The 16,149-nt window shown below is 44.8% G+C and overlaps 2 protein-coding genes across 5 annotated transcripts in view; both read right to left on the reverse strand.

Moving 5' to 3' along the window:
* Nucleotides 1–3,578: 3,578 nt before the first annotated feature.
* LOC110492766 (protein FAM110A) lies at nucleotides 3,579–7,844 on the reverse strand. 3 transcript variants are annotated; one of them, XM_021567246.2, is made up of 2 exons: nucleotides 7,785–7,844; nucleotides 3,579–5,519 (listed from the first exon to the last, which is right to left on the reverse strand). In XM_021567246.2, the coding sequence occupies exon 2, from the start codon at nucleotides 5,320–5,322 to the stop codon at nucleotides 4,033–4,035; it is 1,290 nt and encodes a 429-aa protein (XP_021422921.1). In that variant the 5' UTR covers nucleotides 5,323–5,519; nucleotides 7,785–7,844; the 3' UTR covers nucleotides 3,579–4,032. The 3 variants fall into 3 exon arrangements, with proteins under 3 accessions (XP_021422921.1, XP_021422920.1, XP_036801719.1); XM_021567245.2 differs by lacking the exon at nucleotides 7,785–7,844 and adding an exon at nucleotides 7,111–7,329; XM_036945824.1 differs by lacking the exon at nucleotides 7,785–7,844 and adding an exon at nucleotides 5,640–7,082.
* Nucleotides 7,845–8,077: 233 nt separating this feature from the next.
* Nucleotides 8,078–16,149, reverse strand: part of LOC110491075 (protein prickle) — a 43,698-nt gene continuing 35,626 nt past the window's right edge. For both annotated transcript variants that reach the window (XM_036945826.1, XM_036945825.1), the window contains 6 exons: nucleotides 13,695–13,898; nucleotides 12,717–12,903; nucleotides 11,154–11,492; nucleotides 10,583–10,891; nucleotides 9,976–10,335; nucleotides 8,078–9,883 (listed from right to left, as the gene is read on the reverse strand). In XM_036945826.1, coding sequence (XP_036801721.1) covers nucleotides 9,405–9,883; nucleotides 9,976–10,335; nucleotides 10,583–10,891; nucleotides 11,154–11,492; nucleotides 12,717–12,903; nucleotides 13,695–13,898 — 1,878 coding nt within the window. In that variant the 3' untranslated portion in view covers nucleotides 8,078–9,404. The remainder of the gene's footprint in view (nucleotides 9,884–9,975; nucleotides 10,336–10,582; nucleotides 10,892–11,153; nucleotides 11,493–12,716; nucleotides 12,904–13,694; nucleotides 13,899–16,149) is intronic.

Consider the following 16,149-nt stretch of genomic DNA (forward strand, 5'->3'; position numbering starts at 1 on the left):
TAGAAACATGAAATCAGATTTGACATAATAAGGAGGAGAGAAAGGGAGAGGAGGAGTAGGTGGATGTATGACTCAATGTTAGTCATGTTTGAGATTCCAACAGACAGGCCTCCCCTAGCTTATTGCAGAAGGCGTAGCAGTAGAAAAAAAGTTGCTTCAGGTCCTTGCAGCAGGTTGTTTTTCACAGCGTCAACTACCACGTCCGGGAGCATGGACCTACATGAATAATAAGAGACTGGTTCGCAAATCAGACCAAACGCAGATTATGCAACAAGCACTGTCTGGTGAATCGATTGAAGTGTAAACTGGCCAAGTGTCAAATCAGCATATTAGAATATTCAACACTTGACAGGCTGTCATGGGGGTTTATGAATGAATCATCAAGTCAGCATTTTGTGTGTGTTGAGTGTCATTCAGAGTGACAGAGGCAGAGACAGAACTGGAGCAGAGTACAGTAGAGAGCAGAGACAACCCTAAGCCAGAGTCGTGGCCTTCTAACTGCAGACTCGCCAAGGCAGCAGGAACACGGTTGCCAAGCTGAATCCTAGCATCACACATGGCCACGAAGACTGGCAGTAAATACGAAGAAAAAAAAACTATTATTACTGTAGGCATAAACTTGTCATAAAGGGAGAAACAATGTTGTGCTCACAAACCAATGGAGATTGTAATCTATTTCCAAGCCCGTACCAGAGATGGCTGTAACAGTGAAACAGCTGTAGTTGCTGCAATCTGTTAGGACAAACAACCATCCCAGAGATTAAACACTAACAAGAGAATGTCTCGTGGCTATAGTTTTTGCCCCTTAATAAGGAATAAGTGGTTAGCTTCCAGAGACAAATACCAGCTACACAAATATATAAAATCATAAAGAGTATGATATGCCAGATTGGATAAGAATTGTGTTCTGTCATCTGTGTGTTGAGCCAATCAGACTGTCCTTTTGTGGCCAAGAGGGTGTGGGGTGTGTGATACAACTATGTGTGACGTTGACAGAACTGTGTGTAGCAACAAGCAATGTCTTACCAGCAGAGACAGAAGGTGCTGGAACTGGGACCCAAGCCCAGCTGCATGGGTACAGAACAGTGCAAAGTTCCCCAAAGACATCTAAGGGACAAATGTGCATTAGTTGACTCAAGATTGTCATTTTTTGTTGATCTAGTTGGATGCAGTCCAGGCAAGGATTTATCTAGAAGGCAAGTGCAGCAAAGAGAAAGCCAAGGCCCAGTCGTTGGCAAGGAACATGGCACACTAGCATCTTTAGAGTGGAGAGATAGGACACACACTATCCACACTAGAGGGGAGCTGGAGACAAAAATCAGAGGGGTGTTTGGTATTGTAGAAAACTGAAGAAAATACTTACACTACCATGACATGTCATAAGTTACTTTAGTTTCAAGTCTATCCATTATTTAGTCACCTCCCAGCTCTAGACTCTTTAACACATTCTACTGAACCTTGACCTCCCATGTGCTTTGCTCTAGCAGTTCTAAACTGACCACACTAACCCTAACTCCATTGTTCTGACCGTTGACTCACTCCGCAGCTCTTTCACCCCCAGGAAGAGGACAAGGCAGCAGAGGAAGAACAGCCCACCATTGACTAGCACTGAGGTCAGGAAAACCTTACAACAGGGGGAAAATACACAAAACCTCACAGATAAACAAGGCTACACAAACACAAGTCCTTCACATGTATGCATAAAACGCACAGGCCTATGGGTAAACAAACAAGACACACTCACGTCCTTGAAATGCATGCTCCCACATGCACACACACGAGTGGCCTTTGTTGTGCTAAGGACAGTTAATTAGTGTAATATGATATCCCTGGCATTATAGGTAAGTTCACTTCCACAGACAAAGAAACGCAGCTAAACCAACATAGTAGGAGAGCGGTATGTACTTCAGTGCTGGGTTAGGCTAGGGTTTGAGACTGGGAAACATTTACTTGCAGTGTGTCTCAGAGGGGAAGTAGTACCATGGTCTGTAGTAACGGTTTGTGGTGAAGGGGTGTTGTGAGGCAGCGCCTGGCTCTGGTCCAACTGCTGACATGCCCCAGCCTTCTCTGTGTAGAATACAGCCACAACCTGACCCTGAATCACAGAGGCCACCAGCTCCACACTCATTCCTATCAGAGAGAGACTGAAAAACTGAAATGTATGATTTTATCAATTGTTACTGCGTGCAATTCGTCAATACAATATGAAAAACGAGACAGTGGATATCAAGCTCTTACTGTAGGCTGTGGCAGAGTGTCTCATGCTCAGTGAAAGGGAAGGCACATTAATACACTGTCAGGAAAGAGACAGAAACCATGGTGAAAAAAAGGGGTTTGTGATACTGTAACTAGAGTCGTTCAAGAATTGCACCTCGTAACCATGGTTACACGGACACAGGAAGAGTATGGAAGGCAGTAACCATACCGATGCCCTAAGGAAAGTAAATAGTACTCCTTGTTTCATACAGTCAGGTAATTCTCAAGAAGCAGCGGCAATAACCCTGCAGAGATCAGGCTACAGCCAAGTGATTTGTTTGGGATACATACAGTAGTCATGGTGATACAGACATGGAGCAGGGCAAACAGTGGTTGAGGATGTAGAGGATAAAGACTGGGAGATAGAGTTGGCGGGTCATACTGTGTGTGAAGGAAGAGTAGATAACAGGCTGGATGTCATGAGGGTCTCAAACAGGTAGCTTGATGTGAGGTACCAGGGAACACTGAAGGCTTGAGACATGAACTACAGCAGGACATAGGCACAACCACCCTGAAAAACACAAAGATACAGAAAGGGATGCTCTGAGAAGGACAGCTAGAATGGATAGCACTGCCAAAAGTCAATATAAAAATGGACGGCATTACTGAGATCCACGAACCATGGCAGGAGTTTGTCAATGGGTGTCAAACCGCTGAGGCTCACTAGCCTGAAGGTAGGGATGGGCCAGTTCCTCTTGAAGGATCAGAGAAACATAGAAGGCCTCAATCTGCAAAAGAGCCAGGGACAGAAAGGACTCCAGGCCAGAGAGATTACAGACAGACACAAGACAGTGGAGTTAACTGACTGACTGACTGACATGCAGGCAATGAGTAACATTACTGACCTGTAGAAAATCCAGCAGGAACAAAAAGGTGTTTGGGGAAATGGTAGTCCATTGCAAGAGGATGGAGAACCAAATAAATGCTTCTGAAAAATCAAATAATTGTTTCACGTTGTCATTAAATCAGGAGTTGCTCAAGTTCAAATCGAGTAAAAACACACTAAGCCAAATGTTCAACAGAAACTTCATATTGAATTGGACTCCCATGACCTGGTGAAACTTTCCTGTAATTTCACCCAGTCAGTCCCAACTCTCCTGTAATTTCACCCAGTCAGTCCCAACTCTCCTGTAATTTCACCCAGTCAGTCCCAACTCTCCTGTAATTTCCCCCAGCCAGTCCCAACTCTCCTGTAATTTCACCCAGTCAGTCCCAGCTCTCCTGTAATTTCACCCAGTCAGTCCCACATATCTTTTCCCGCTCCAGCTGCACCCCTCGAAAACAGAGAACATGAAGGATGAACTCACACACCTCAGATCAGCTTACTTTAACATTGTTAAATGGTATTTATTTAGAAACAGATCATCTGAACGTACAGTAACAAAGCAAACAGCAGCACAACCAAAAATAAAGACTTGTAAAGTCCCAGTATGAGACAAAAACAAATATGTTGATGTATTTCTCATTTAAAAAAAACAGAACACAATTCTGATAACTTACTTGTAATCTGACCGGCTCTCTTTTTTTGCCAATAAAGGTGAAACGGGTGGTAGTACAAAGTACCAAATATCTTGCACAAATGATGTCCAACACTATCATACTGCTTTAACAGACATTTCTTTCACTATTAGTACACATCAGTCCCTTCCTTTCATTTTCATTGGTTGGTTTATACGGCAGTCACACTTCTCCAGTGTTTTTTCTCTGTACAGGAATTATGTTTAAAGTGTACCTCCATATTTTTCTCCCCTGCCTATTTACATCAGTCCCATGGCCCTACATGTTGGTGCTCCTGGCAGTATCCTTGGATTGGCGGATACCATAAAGCCACTTGATCACTCTGGCGTTCCTCTCAATGACCGAGACACCATAAGGAGCCAGCTCTGCAGGCCCACCGTTCTCTTCTTCCTCTTCACCCTCATGGCCTGCACACTCTGACCCAGGAGCACTGGCACTGCGGAACTGTGCAAGGGACACAATGTCCGAGCCCGGCCCCTTCAGCACCTGCATCTCCGAAGGGTCCAAACCACACAGGTTGAAGAAGCGCTCCAGGTCAGTACTGGCCCGGGAGTAACGGTCACTCATGTCTGATTTGGAGCGGGTCAGAGAGGGCCGTTTCCTGGAGCTACCGGAGGACGGGCGAGTGACCGACGGGGAGGGCGGAAGTATAGGGTAGTTGGCTGGGAACTGAACGGGGGTAGACGGGGAGTTGGGGGTTGGGGTGTGGTCTTGTGGTGGAGGGGCTGGGACTGGTTTAAGAGATGCAGGGCCTGGTGCATAGGTAGTTCGGGGGTGGAAGAGACGAAGAGGTGACATAGCGTTGTGGATCTGGGTGTGTGGATGCAGAGCCATGGGCTGCAATGGGAGATGCATCTGCTGCCGTGCTCTGAAGGGCTTCCTCACTGGCATGGTATGGTGGTGTTGGGGTATTACGTCCACTCTACGTATGGTCACTGCAGCAGAACATCCAGAAGGACTTAGTGGGCCAGAGGCATTTATCCTTAATTTGACTGGGGTGGACCATTCAGGGCAGGGGGTCGGGATCCCCTCAGCAGCCCCAGCAGAGAACGGAGAGGGACAGGGAGAGATGGTAGTGGTGGTGGGGCAGTCAGGGGCCTGACTACTCTCCACTGGGTCCATGGTGGGGGAGGTAGGGGGAGTTTCAGCCTCACCCATCCCGTTGATCAGGTTACTCAGGTGCTCCAGGTCCAATGGGGCACTCCCTTGCTGGGTGTAGTTAGAGCGAGAAGGTTGGGTCTTACGTGTTGGCCGTAGTCCGGTAGCCGGGGACATCAGAGGTTTGCGCATGACAGGCGGAGGCACTTTTATTGGCTGCTGCTTGGAGGGGGCCACCTGACTCTTGACATATTTAGCCTTGTCTGCCGCCAGCCTCTCCACTGCGCTCTGCCTGGGCTCAGCTGCTGCCGCTGTTCTTGGTTGGAGGAGGAGGCGGTTTGGCATGAGGATGCGGTTGGGGTTGGGCGTCCCAGTAGCCCTCACCGGCTGTGTCAGGACAGGCTGGGGGGTCTCCACAGGCATGCTGGAGATGGGAGTGGGAGGTAACATGGGTGGGTTGTCCTTGACTCCCGTCTTTCTCCTGCAGTTTTTGGCCACCTAAAGTCAAACTTCTTTGGATGCCATCAGTCCAGAATCCTACTGTCCCCTGAAAGTTGACAGGATTTTGCTCTTGGCGATATGATTCCTTCTTCGTCCAGTTCCCACGGGATCTCACTTGATCCCTGGTGCCTTAAAGTCTGGATGTTCTGTAGAAAAAGGAGAAACACCATCACACATCAGACAGTAACGTGCACACCATCAGATATACGTGTCAGAGGAAAGAGACAACACATACAAGCAAGCAATCAATATAAATTCACAGTTACCTCAAAGACAGAGGGAGAGATACAGAGATACTGCCCCAATGTAACTGATACAGCAACTCACACTAAGCACTATAAAGTGGTGTGGTTGATTCAGGGATATTGTAAGTCAACAGTATAATGGCTCCTCCCACTGCACCCACAAAACCCCAGGATGCAGCCAATCACAACACAGAATGTTATACATCTGAATAGAAAAGGGACGGGTTGGATGCAGGCCATTGGCTGCGGGTCCAAAACATTTATCAATTACACCTGGCATCCATCGATCTCAAGAACATAACACAATAAACTTCCACACTTCATTTTCATTCATTGTAAGGCCAGTGAAAAGCCTGAGCTTGAGAGAGGACTGAAGAAAAGTGTGGGGGTGGGGGGGCTCACCAGCTGTCAACAAACTATTGTTTGGAAGAATATCCATACACACACCCCAACAGCTGTTAGAGGGGAACAATGCCACTCCATCTTTAAATAAAGCTCCCAGTTGCTAGGGGGTAGTGCTGGGCTTGGGCTTCCTCTAGACTGCAGACCCCAGGGTTGTCTGGTTTGTATTTCTGAAACCGTAACACTTGACCCACCCATCTAGGAGTTGTAGTCAGTCATCATCAATTCGTTATCTGAATATTTGTTTTGCTTAGAAGAACACACATTATATAGGTTTTTTCTACACCAGTAAATTTGCTGAAGATCAGTGACCACAGCAACATAAACATTAACTTGAGAGCTGGATACAAGGGGGGGTTGGGTCAGGGAAATTATTCCATGTATCTGACCCTACTGGGGAACAAGAAGTTAAGAGTGTAGGCCTGTTATTAACTTCTAAAGATGTTCCTATTATGTGGTGTCATGCACCGTTGGTAGATAAAGTGCAAAGATATCAATGACAAACCCGTATTCATTGCTTTATGAAAGAGGAAGAGTGAGTTTAAAATACACCACTCTAATAGTCTGTGTGACAGACACATTCTCAACATGTTTCTCATTCCACCAGGAGCAACAACTGTCTCACTGCACTCTCACCTGCATGTCCTTATCTCTTTATCTCAATGTTGCTTCTCCTCTCACACACTCCTACTGTACACACAGTACAATGCATGTCAATGAGGGCAGAGGACATTCTATTTTATTAGGCCAAGTTCTCCAAGTACAGTAATACCGGACACAAAGTACAGTGGTATGTAAAATAAACATACAGATCCTTCTCGTTCAACCCAGGCTCAAGTCTCAGCTTGTTCCATTTAGGAAGAAAAAACACCTAACACCATGGGATGACCCAGGAGGTTAATGAGAAAAGACTTGTAGAAACTTACAAGCCAGGTATGTACATGAAACTGAAAGGACCTCTCACACAAACACAGTCAAGGCCTTATATAGGGTCTTGTCCTAGTGTTCTTTGATCCTGTTTGTTTGAAGGCGTTGGTTCCTAGGACACACGCACACTTTCTCAGGCTTTTACAATCCAATGAAAACTCACCTTTAGAGTGGAAGTAGAATCTTACAGGTCCCCAACGGAACTCTAGGCCTCTCTACAGCTCATCACGCCACAAAGGATAACAACTGTAGAATTCTACTGTAGCGTGTGAATGTGTTCCAGAATGGAAGGGAGCAACAGACCAGCCAAACCTGTCAGACGACTCATGTGCTGCTCCTCCTCCTCCTCCTACTCCCTCCCCCACCTGACTACTCTGACCAATCATTCCTACATAAGGAAGTAGACCGGGTTCTGTCACATGACAGTTTATTTTCCTTTACTGATTTATTCTTCAAAGCATGCTGGTGTTTGTAATAATTAACCTGTTAGACAATAACAGACCCATCTCTGATCAGAAGGTCAGTGTGTGGACCATAGACTGTAAAAAGAGGACCGTTGGAGTTAATTGTCAAAATGAAACATAATATTGAAATGAATGAAACATACATTGTGTACAAAACATTATTTTTCCATGATAGATTAACCAGGTCAAAGCTATGATCCCTTATCGATGTCATCTGTTAATGAAGGGGAGGAGACAGGTTAAAGAAGGATTTTTAAGCCTTGAGACAATTGAGACATGGATTGTGTGTGTGTGTGCCATTCAGAGAGTGAATGGGCAAGACAAAATATTTAAGTGCCTTTGAACAGGGTATGGTAGTAGATGCCAGGCTCACCGGTTTGAGTGTCAACTGCAACACTGCTGGGTTTTTCCACACTCAACAGTTTCCTGTGTGTCTCAAGAATGGTCTACCACCCAAAGGACAACCAGCCAACTTGACAACTGTGGGAAGCATTGGAATCAACGTCAGCCAGCAACCCTGTGGAACGCTTTCGACGCCTTGTAGAGTCCGTGCCCCAACGAATTGAGGCTGTTCTGAGGGCAAAAGAGGGTGCAACTCAATATTTCCGAAGGTGTTCCTAATGTTTTGTCCACTCAGTGTATATTCTGATATGAAATGAGAAATTGTAGTTTTCAATGAATTTATTTCTCCTAGTACAAAACTTTCAGAAACTGTAGTTTCCTCACAATCTCTGAAAAAATAATGTTTAAAAAGTGTTTACATTTCAACAAAAAACATTGAAAACAGGAACCAGCACCCAAGAGTATAAAAATAATAGACTTGAAGTAAATGTGTTTTTGATCTAAAAATCAATGAATGTACACCATTTCTTTTTTTGAATATCATATGCTCACATAGGGAGGCTTTACGTCAAAGTGAGAACCTTGTATATAGTCTTATTCTATTGTGTTAATATTTCATTTTTTGCAAATTTTCCTTACTTTTAAATCTGCATTGTTGGGAAAGGGCTCGTTAGCATTTCACGGCGAAGTCTACACCTGTTGTATTCAGCGCATGTGACAAATACATTTTGATATGATAGGTTGTCAAAACATACACACATGAACATACACACCAACATTCACAGTCCAGGTTTGCACATATAGTCTTTTCAATCTCACTGTGTGGGACCAACACTCTGTTTTGGTTCTCACAGAATATTTAGCCAACTATTTGGTTGAACAAACATTTCCAATCATTATTCTCATAAAATGTATAACATTGCATATAACACTCAGAGTAGAAAAAATGGTATGCTACAAAAACATGAAAAGTCAGATTCTTAGTTGATATCGGCCTTGGTGAAATAATGTGACTGAACACTGCCAGCACATTATTTTCTGAAGAACTCTCTAATGTGCATGTTTGGAAGCAGAGAGTGAGTGAGAGAGACAAATGCCCAGGAAGACCCTCAAAGAAATGTAGAATCTGAGAAGGAATCCCCAAATCTTTCATGTACATTAATTAGATGGTCCTATACAAAAATAGAGATAAGAATAAGTTCCCACAATAAATGCTTACATGTTTATACTGGAATGAGCATGCTCTTTCCACAAATTCACTTGAATATAAATGTAAAGTGAATTTCTTCACGTTTCTGAGCAAATCCTACAACATGCGCTGCGGGAACACAGTGAAATGTTCTTACAGAACTCCCTAGATGGATGCCAGATTCACTCTACTGTGGGAAAAAGTGCCCTAAACAATATACAAACACAAAACATAACATTTATATTTTATATCTGATCCCTCTAATACATCTTACAGTCAGTCACTCTCTCTGTTTCCTCTTGCCTTCTTATAGTAGTGGTTTAATCGTTGAATGAGTCTGCTGGATAGGAGTGTTGTATTCAAAGTATCCCCACATGTTACAGATTCATATTTATCCTTCATTGTGAAACTGGACATTGGCTTGATCGTTGAAAAACAGAACTTTCACTGTGAGGGTCAAACTTAGGAGATGGCACAGTTCTTGTCTTTGTCCTTTGCACCAAGGCCATTTGCCCTTCTCTTCCTGCTCAGGCTGTCTCTCAACCCCCTGTCCTTCTCTCCTTCAGTCTTTCCATCCCTCTCTCCTTCCCTCTCTCCATCCACAGACTGGGGCCTGTGGGTTAGCTGGGGGGGCAGGGGGATAGGCTGCCCCAGGAAGTAACCATCTTCCTCTGAGTCTGAGGAGGAGGAGCAGGTGGAGCAGGAGTCCTCATGTTTGTTGTACTGGGTTGGCTGGAGGTTGAGTAATGGGGGCTCTGTGATAACAGGGGAAGAGAGGGAAACACTCTCCCTCTCTCGTCTCCTTTCTAGAGCATCCAGCAGGGGCCTGTCCGGCTGAGAGTGACAGAAACGTGTCTCTGTGCCTAGGTGGAGAGTGGAGTCGGAAGCCACACGGCCACGGTTCCACCCCCGCCGTAAACTACGATGTTGGTATGAACCATCTGTGAGGAGACGCAAAAAAATGAAAGACGGTTGGCATTTGTGATGAAAAGAAAAAGAGAACGAAAAGGAAAAAAAAAGTTCAGTCTCTTACCCAGTAGGTCCATTTGAGGTGGAATGCCCCTCTGCATATGTAACCTGCTCCCAAAACCTCCATCCTCTTCCTCTGCCTGTTCTTCATCCCCCTCTCTTCTCTCCTCCTCCTCCTCTTCTTCTTCCTCCTCCTCATCCACAGAGTAGCTGCAGCTGATTGGCTCTCGGAAACTGACCCTGGTTGTCCCACTTCGACTTGATTGGGGGCTAGGGTCAGGGGGGCTTGGCTCTGGTTGGTGCAGACTTGGCCTGATTATCAAATCACAAGACTTGGGTTGAGGGGGCGGGAGGGGCAGAGGGTCAGCAGGACTGGGATGGTTTAGTGATGCAGGTAAGGAGAAGTTCCTCGGGGGAGGAAACACTGGGAAGAGGGAGAGAAAACAAAAAATGAAATACCTCCATTTATACATTTAAAAAAGCAAGGGATACAATTTATGTTCAAACAACTCACAATAACAGGAGGTGAGTAAGACTTGGTTACAGATTTATAGAATACTACTCAACTCTTGCTTGTGGCCAATTGTATCTAACAGAGCACCACAGTTAACTTTTTCATTCCGAACAGTCCCAATTTAACTTATGATGCATGTTATTGCCTTGTATAATACCTTGCATAACTTGACTACTTCTCTCCACACAGTTCCCACGGTCCTTTGCAGTAGACGTTCCTCTACTGAAACTGGTGAGGGGGTGTCCCGCATAGCCATTGGGCTCTCCTAAAAACTCCAGACTACTGCCTGGATGCTTGCCACAATCTCCAGGGTGCAAACTGCTGAGTGATTGGTCGACAGGACAAGATGGTCCCCAGTTATTGGCTAAGTGACAATGGGGAAGGGGCGAGTAGGAACGTCTGAGGTTAGGATGACCGTTGAGTGGTGGGGAGACTCCATTCGGAACATTAGTAGAGATGTGAACACCTGTGAGACAGATGAAATGAAGATAAAACCCACCTTGTTTAAATAGAAAAGGCTATGTAATCTTTGACAATTTCTAAAAATCTATTGTTTTGAGCATGTGATCAAAGTTACTTTGGAGAAAAGAGCCTGCTAAATAAGTAAAATAATCTATGTGCATGAGTATTACAAAGCTGTTACATGCTGGGGAAATAAAAAGGCTCAGGAATGACCTACATAACATGTAAATGCCATCTGCATCTATGTATGTACAGTAAGCCCCTACGTCTATTTTCCAGTGCAGCATGAATGCAGACTTCTCCTGGGACAACAGGGATGTTGGCTCCCTCTGGTGGTTGCTGTGGGGAGCAGCGCTGCGGCTGCTGGATCTTCTCATCTGTCTCACAGCGTCTGTGCTGAGGAGGCCGGTTCTGGAGGGCTGAGTCACATGAGTCTGAGTTATCTGGGTCCTCTCCCAGAGAGCAGGGCCTGGAGCAAAAGATGAGGCCCCCACGTGGGAGGAAGGGCCGCCCCAGCAAGGGGAGCCGACAGCGGGCACAGCAGAAACACGACTTGGCAGCATGCCAGTGCTGGCCCTCATAGGTCATTTGCCCCTGGTCTATACCTGGAAGACAAAGCCGGTCTAAGAAAATTGTCTGTGTATATGGATTTCTCCCTGTTTGAGTGGGTATACTTCTGTGTGAGTGGTTGTATACTTCTCTCTGTGTGAATGGTTGTATACTTCTCTCTGTGTGAGTGGTTGTATACTTCTCTCTGTGTGAGTGGTTGTATACTTCTCTCTGTGTGAGTGGTTGTATACTTCTCTCTGTGTGAGTGGTTGTATACTTCTCTCTGTGTGAGTGGTTATATACTTCTCTCTGTGTGAGTGGTTGTATACTTCTCTCTGTGTGAGTGGTTGTATACTTCTCTCTGTGTGAGTGGTTATATACTTCTCTCTGTGTGAGTGGTTATATACTTCTCTCTGTGTTAGTGGTTATATACTTCTCTCTGTGTGAGTGGTTGTATACTTCTCTCTGTGTGAGTGGTTGTATACTTCTCTCTGTGTTAGTGGTTGTATACTTCTCTCTGTGTTAGTGGTTGTATACTTCTCTCTGTGTGAGTGGTTGTATACTTCTCTCTGTGTGAGTGGTTGTATACTTCTCTCTGTGTTAGTGGTTGTATACTTCTCTCTGTGTTAGTGGTTGTATACTTCTCTCTGTGTGAGTGGTTATATACTTCTCTCTGTGTGAGTGGTTGTATACTTCTCTCTGTGTGAGTGGTTGTATACTTCTCTCTGTGTTAGTGGTTGTATACTTCTCTCTGTGTGAGTGGTTGTATACTTCTCTCTGTGTGAGTGGTTGTATACTTCTCTCTGTGTGAGTGGTTGTATACTTCTCTCTGTGTGAGTGGTTGTATACTTCTCTCTGTGTGAGTGGTTATATACTTCTCTCTGTGTGAGTGGTTATATACTTCTCTCTGTGTTAGTGGTTATATACTTCTCTCTGTGTTAGTGGTTATATACTTCTCTCTGTGTGAGTGGTTGTATACTTCTCTCTGTGTGAGTGGTTGTATACTTCTCTCTGTGTGAGTGGTTATATACTTCTCTCTGTGTTAGTGGTTATATACTTCTCTCTGTGTGAGTGGTTGTATACTTCTCTCTGTGTGAGTGGTTATATACTTCTCTCTGTGTGAGTGGTTGTATACTTCTCTCTGTGTGAGTGGTTGTATACTTCTCTCTGTGTGAGTGGTTATATACTTCTCTCTGTGTGAGTGGTTGTATACTTCTCTCTGTGTTAGTGGTTATATATGTTTCCCTTTGTGCAAACATGGACCTGTGTTGTTCCAGTACCTATGTGTTCCCCACAGGTGTCACAGTACTCTGCATAGAGTGACTCATAGCAGGAGCAGCAGTACGGCCGGCACTCTCTCATGATGTACCGCTGTCCTCCCAACGCTGCTTCACACTCAAAACAACAGAAGTGCTTCCTATGCCAGTGTCGGCCCTCTGCCTCTGTACACTCATCAGCTAGAATTATCTGCAGTTCAGAAAGAGAAGAGGAGAGAGAGGGGGAGAGAGAGAGAGGGGGGGGAGAGAGAGGGGGGGAGGAGGAGAGAGAGGGGGGGGGAGAGAGGGGGGAGAGAGAGGAGGAGAGAAAGAGAGTGGGTGGAAAAAAGGGTAAGAGGCTCAGCAAATCACATCACTAATGAACATTTCTGGTTCATGTGGAATGACAGCTCTGTTTCTCTGAAAGACTGTCTTTACAGTGTGACAGGGTACATCCTCTAAGGACTTGTGAAGGTCAGTCATGACAGACCTATTAGTCTACTTCAACTAATCTCTTAAGTCAGAAATACCAAGGGTCTAAACAAGACTGTGTGTGGGTGTGTGCGCGCACGTGGAAGAGCGATTTAAAAGGTGTTGGTGGAACAACAACATATGGCTGTCTCATTGAGGGACTAGATGTTCCTCTAGGGTCTACATGCATGTAAATCAAATAAAAAACACTCTCCCAGCCCCGAGTACAAGCCTGCCAAAGATACAAATCTCCTCATAAGAGTCAGTGTTAGAACTGGCGAGAGTGGCGATTTGAAAAATTGAGATTTGTAGACAGGGCAGAGAGTGTATAAGCAGAGAGTGGATGCACAGTTTGGAGAGCTTTGTGGACAGCACAGGGCCGCACAGTATATGAGCAGACAGCGTATATAGTATGGAGAGATTTGTTGACAGGACAGGGCAGACAGAGTGCATGACCAGACAGTGGACTGGATACACAGTGAGCATATCATTTCTTGAAGGTGGCAGTCATGACAAGGCAGAGTCAATCACCTCATCACAGGCTTGGCAGCGCGGTTTGATCCTCTCAGCGTGGTGCCTGCCACAGTAGATCTGTCCATCCTGGTAGAAGTAGATGAGGTCCACCAGCAGCTCAGTACAAGAGGCACACTGGAAACATTGAGGGTGCCAGCAGCTCCCGTGACCCGCCCGGCTGGCAAACACCGCTATGTCCCCACCACAGATCTGTCTGCCACACTGAAACACAGAGAATGACAGAGACAAAACAATAGGTAAACAAAATGTAAATGAGCATGTGAGAACACAAGTGTATACATAACAGACCTCGGTTCAAATACATCCCAGCTCGCACATTTGGTTCCTTGGAAGTTGTGGGTACGTACATTTTTGGTTTCCCATTTGTTCTGGGAACGAAGCCATACGCTTCCTGACGGGTAAAACTGAACCTTAAAAAAAAAAAATAAACCCTCCGAGAACAGAACTAAACATTTGCCTGTTCTGGGAACGTTTATCTTTAGGTTGCACTGAGGTTCTGAGAATGTTTTACTCTGGTTCCTTGACAGTTTTCCTGGGAGGTTTTATTAACTCTCAGAGAACTAAAATGAGGTTGTAGGTTTTAAAAAGCAAAAATGTCACTGAATGTTTCTATAAGACTTTTAATAACGTTGCTAGCTTATTTTGGGTTAACGTTTTTGAACTCCAAGAACAGATAGGACACATGGAAATTAATTTCCTTAGGCATTAATCATGGAAACACATTATTGTTTTTTATTGTGACACAGCATCAGTTAGATTTGAATGTATAATCCTCTGTTCTCTATCTATGTAATAAGTTCACTGCGCCACCAGGATGGAGCAAGACTGACATGTTTTTAGTCTATTAAAAAATACCCCATTTCATGGAAGGCTTGCTGCACCAAGTAATACACTCTGACCAGACTGGCTTTGTGAGAAATAGGCATTTATTTTTCAATATTAGGCACCTTATGAATATACTGTACTCCCCAGCGTCGGAGGACCCGGAGGTGGTGGTCTCACTTGATGCCGAAAAAGCGTTTGACCGCGTTGAGTGAGATTACCTAACAGCTGCCCTTTATAGATTTGGCTTTGGCCCCAAATTCATTGCGTGGATAAAGATTCTTTATTTTTCCCCCATGGCTTCGGTACGGACCAATAACTTGTCCTCTGACTATTTTCCCTTGCACCGCGGATCCAGACAGGGTTGCCCACTCTCCCCCTTGTTGTTTGCTTTGGCAATCGAGCCTCTCGCCATTGCACTACGCTCTAATGATGCCATTCAAGGCATAATCAGGGCGGGCTTAGAGCAGAAAGTCTCGCTATATGCTGACGACGTCCTTTTGTTTATCTCCAACCCCGATACCTCATTGCCACGTGCCCTATCTGTTCTTAAAAAGTTTGGATCAATCTCAGGGTACAAGCTGAATCTAGGCAAGAGTGAGCTCTTTCCGGTAAACAAGGCTGCTTTAAAGTGCTCTTTCACAAGTTCTCAGTTTAGGATTGTCCGGGATCAATTCACTTACTTGGGAGTAAAAGTGACAAGGAAATATTCAAATTTGTTTCAGGAAAACTTTGTTGCTCTAGCAGACAGATTGAAACAATCTTTTACTTTTTGGAATTCGCTACCCCTTTCTCTTATCGGAAGGATTAATGTCATTAAAATGAATGTGTTGCCCAAATTTTTATATTTATTTCAATGTTTACCCATTTTTATTCCAAAATCTTTTTTTATTTCACTGGATCAAACATTCATGCATTTTATTTGGAATGGCAAGGTACCACGGATTGGTAGAAAACATTTACAGAAGCCTAGGTCATTGGGGGGTTTAGCTTTACCAAATTTTCAGACATACTACTGGGCTGCAAATTTCAGAGCCGTTCTGTACTGGCTGCAGACTGATCCTACTGGCCCTAGACCACTCTGGGCCCAGATGGAGTCTGAATCGTGTAAACCTGCAGCACTTTCCTCTGTGCTGTGCTCGTCTCTCCCAGTGTCCCTAGGCAAAAGGTGTGCCAACCCAATTGTAAAGCAGTCTCTTAAAATTTGGAATCAGTTCCGTTTAGCCTTTAGCCTCCGAGGCTTTTCTCTATCAGGCCCAATCAATCAGAACATTTTATTTCCTCCATCTTTGAATGATGGGGCTTTTGGCATTTGGCACTCACTTGGCCTTTCCTCGCTAGCCCAATTATTCTTTGATGATACATTTGCCTCTTTTTCTCAGCTGCAGGAAAAGTTCAATCTCCCCCAATCCCACTTTTTCCGCTATCTCCAGACTAGAAACTTTGTCAGGGCTAACACATCTGGATTTCCCAATAGGCCTGCGAATACTGCTATAGAGAGCATCTTGGAGCTGAACAAGCTTCCTAGAGGCGCAATTTCAGATGTATATGCAATCATTCATGACCTACAGAACCCTTCTCTGGTGCCTTTAAAGACTCGATGGGAAAAGGATTTGGGGGAGGAACCTGG

Source organism: Oncorhynchus mykiss, chromosome 16 (genome assembly GCF_013265735.2).
Source record: "Oncorhynchus mykiss isolate Arlee chromosome 16, USDA_OmykA_1.1, whole genome shotgun sequence".
Taxonomy (NCBI): domain Eukaryota; kingdom Metazoa; phylum Chordata; class Actinopteri; order Salmoniformes; family Salmonidae; genus Oncorhynchus; species Oncorhynchus mykiss.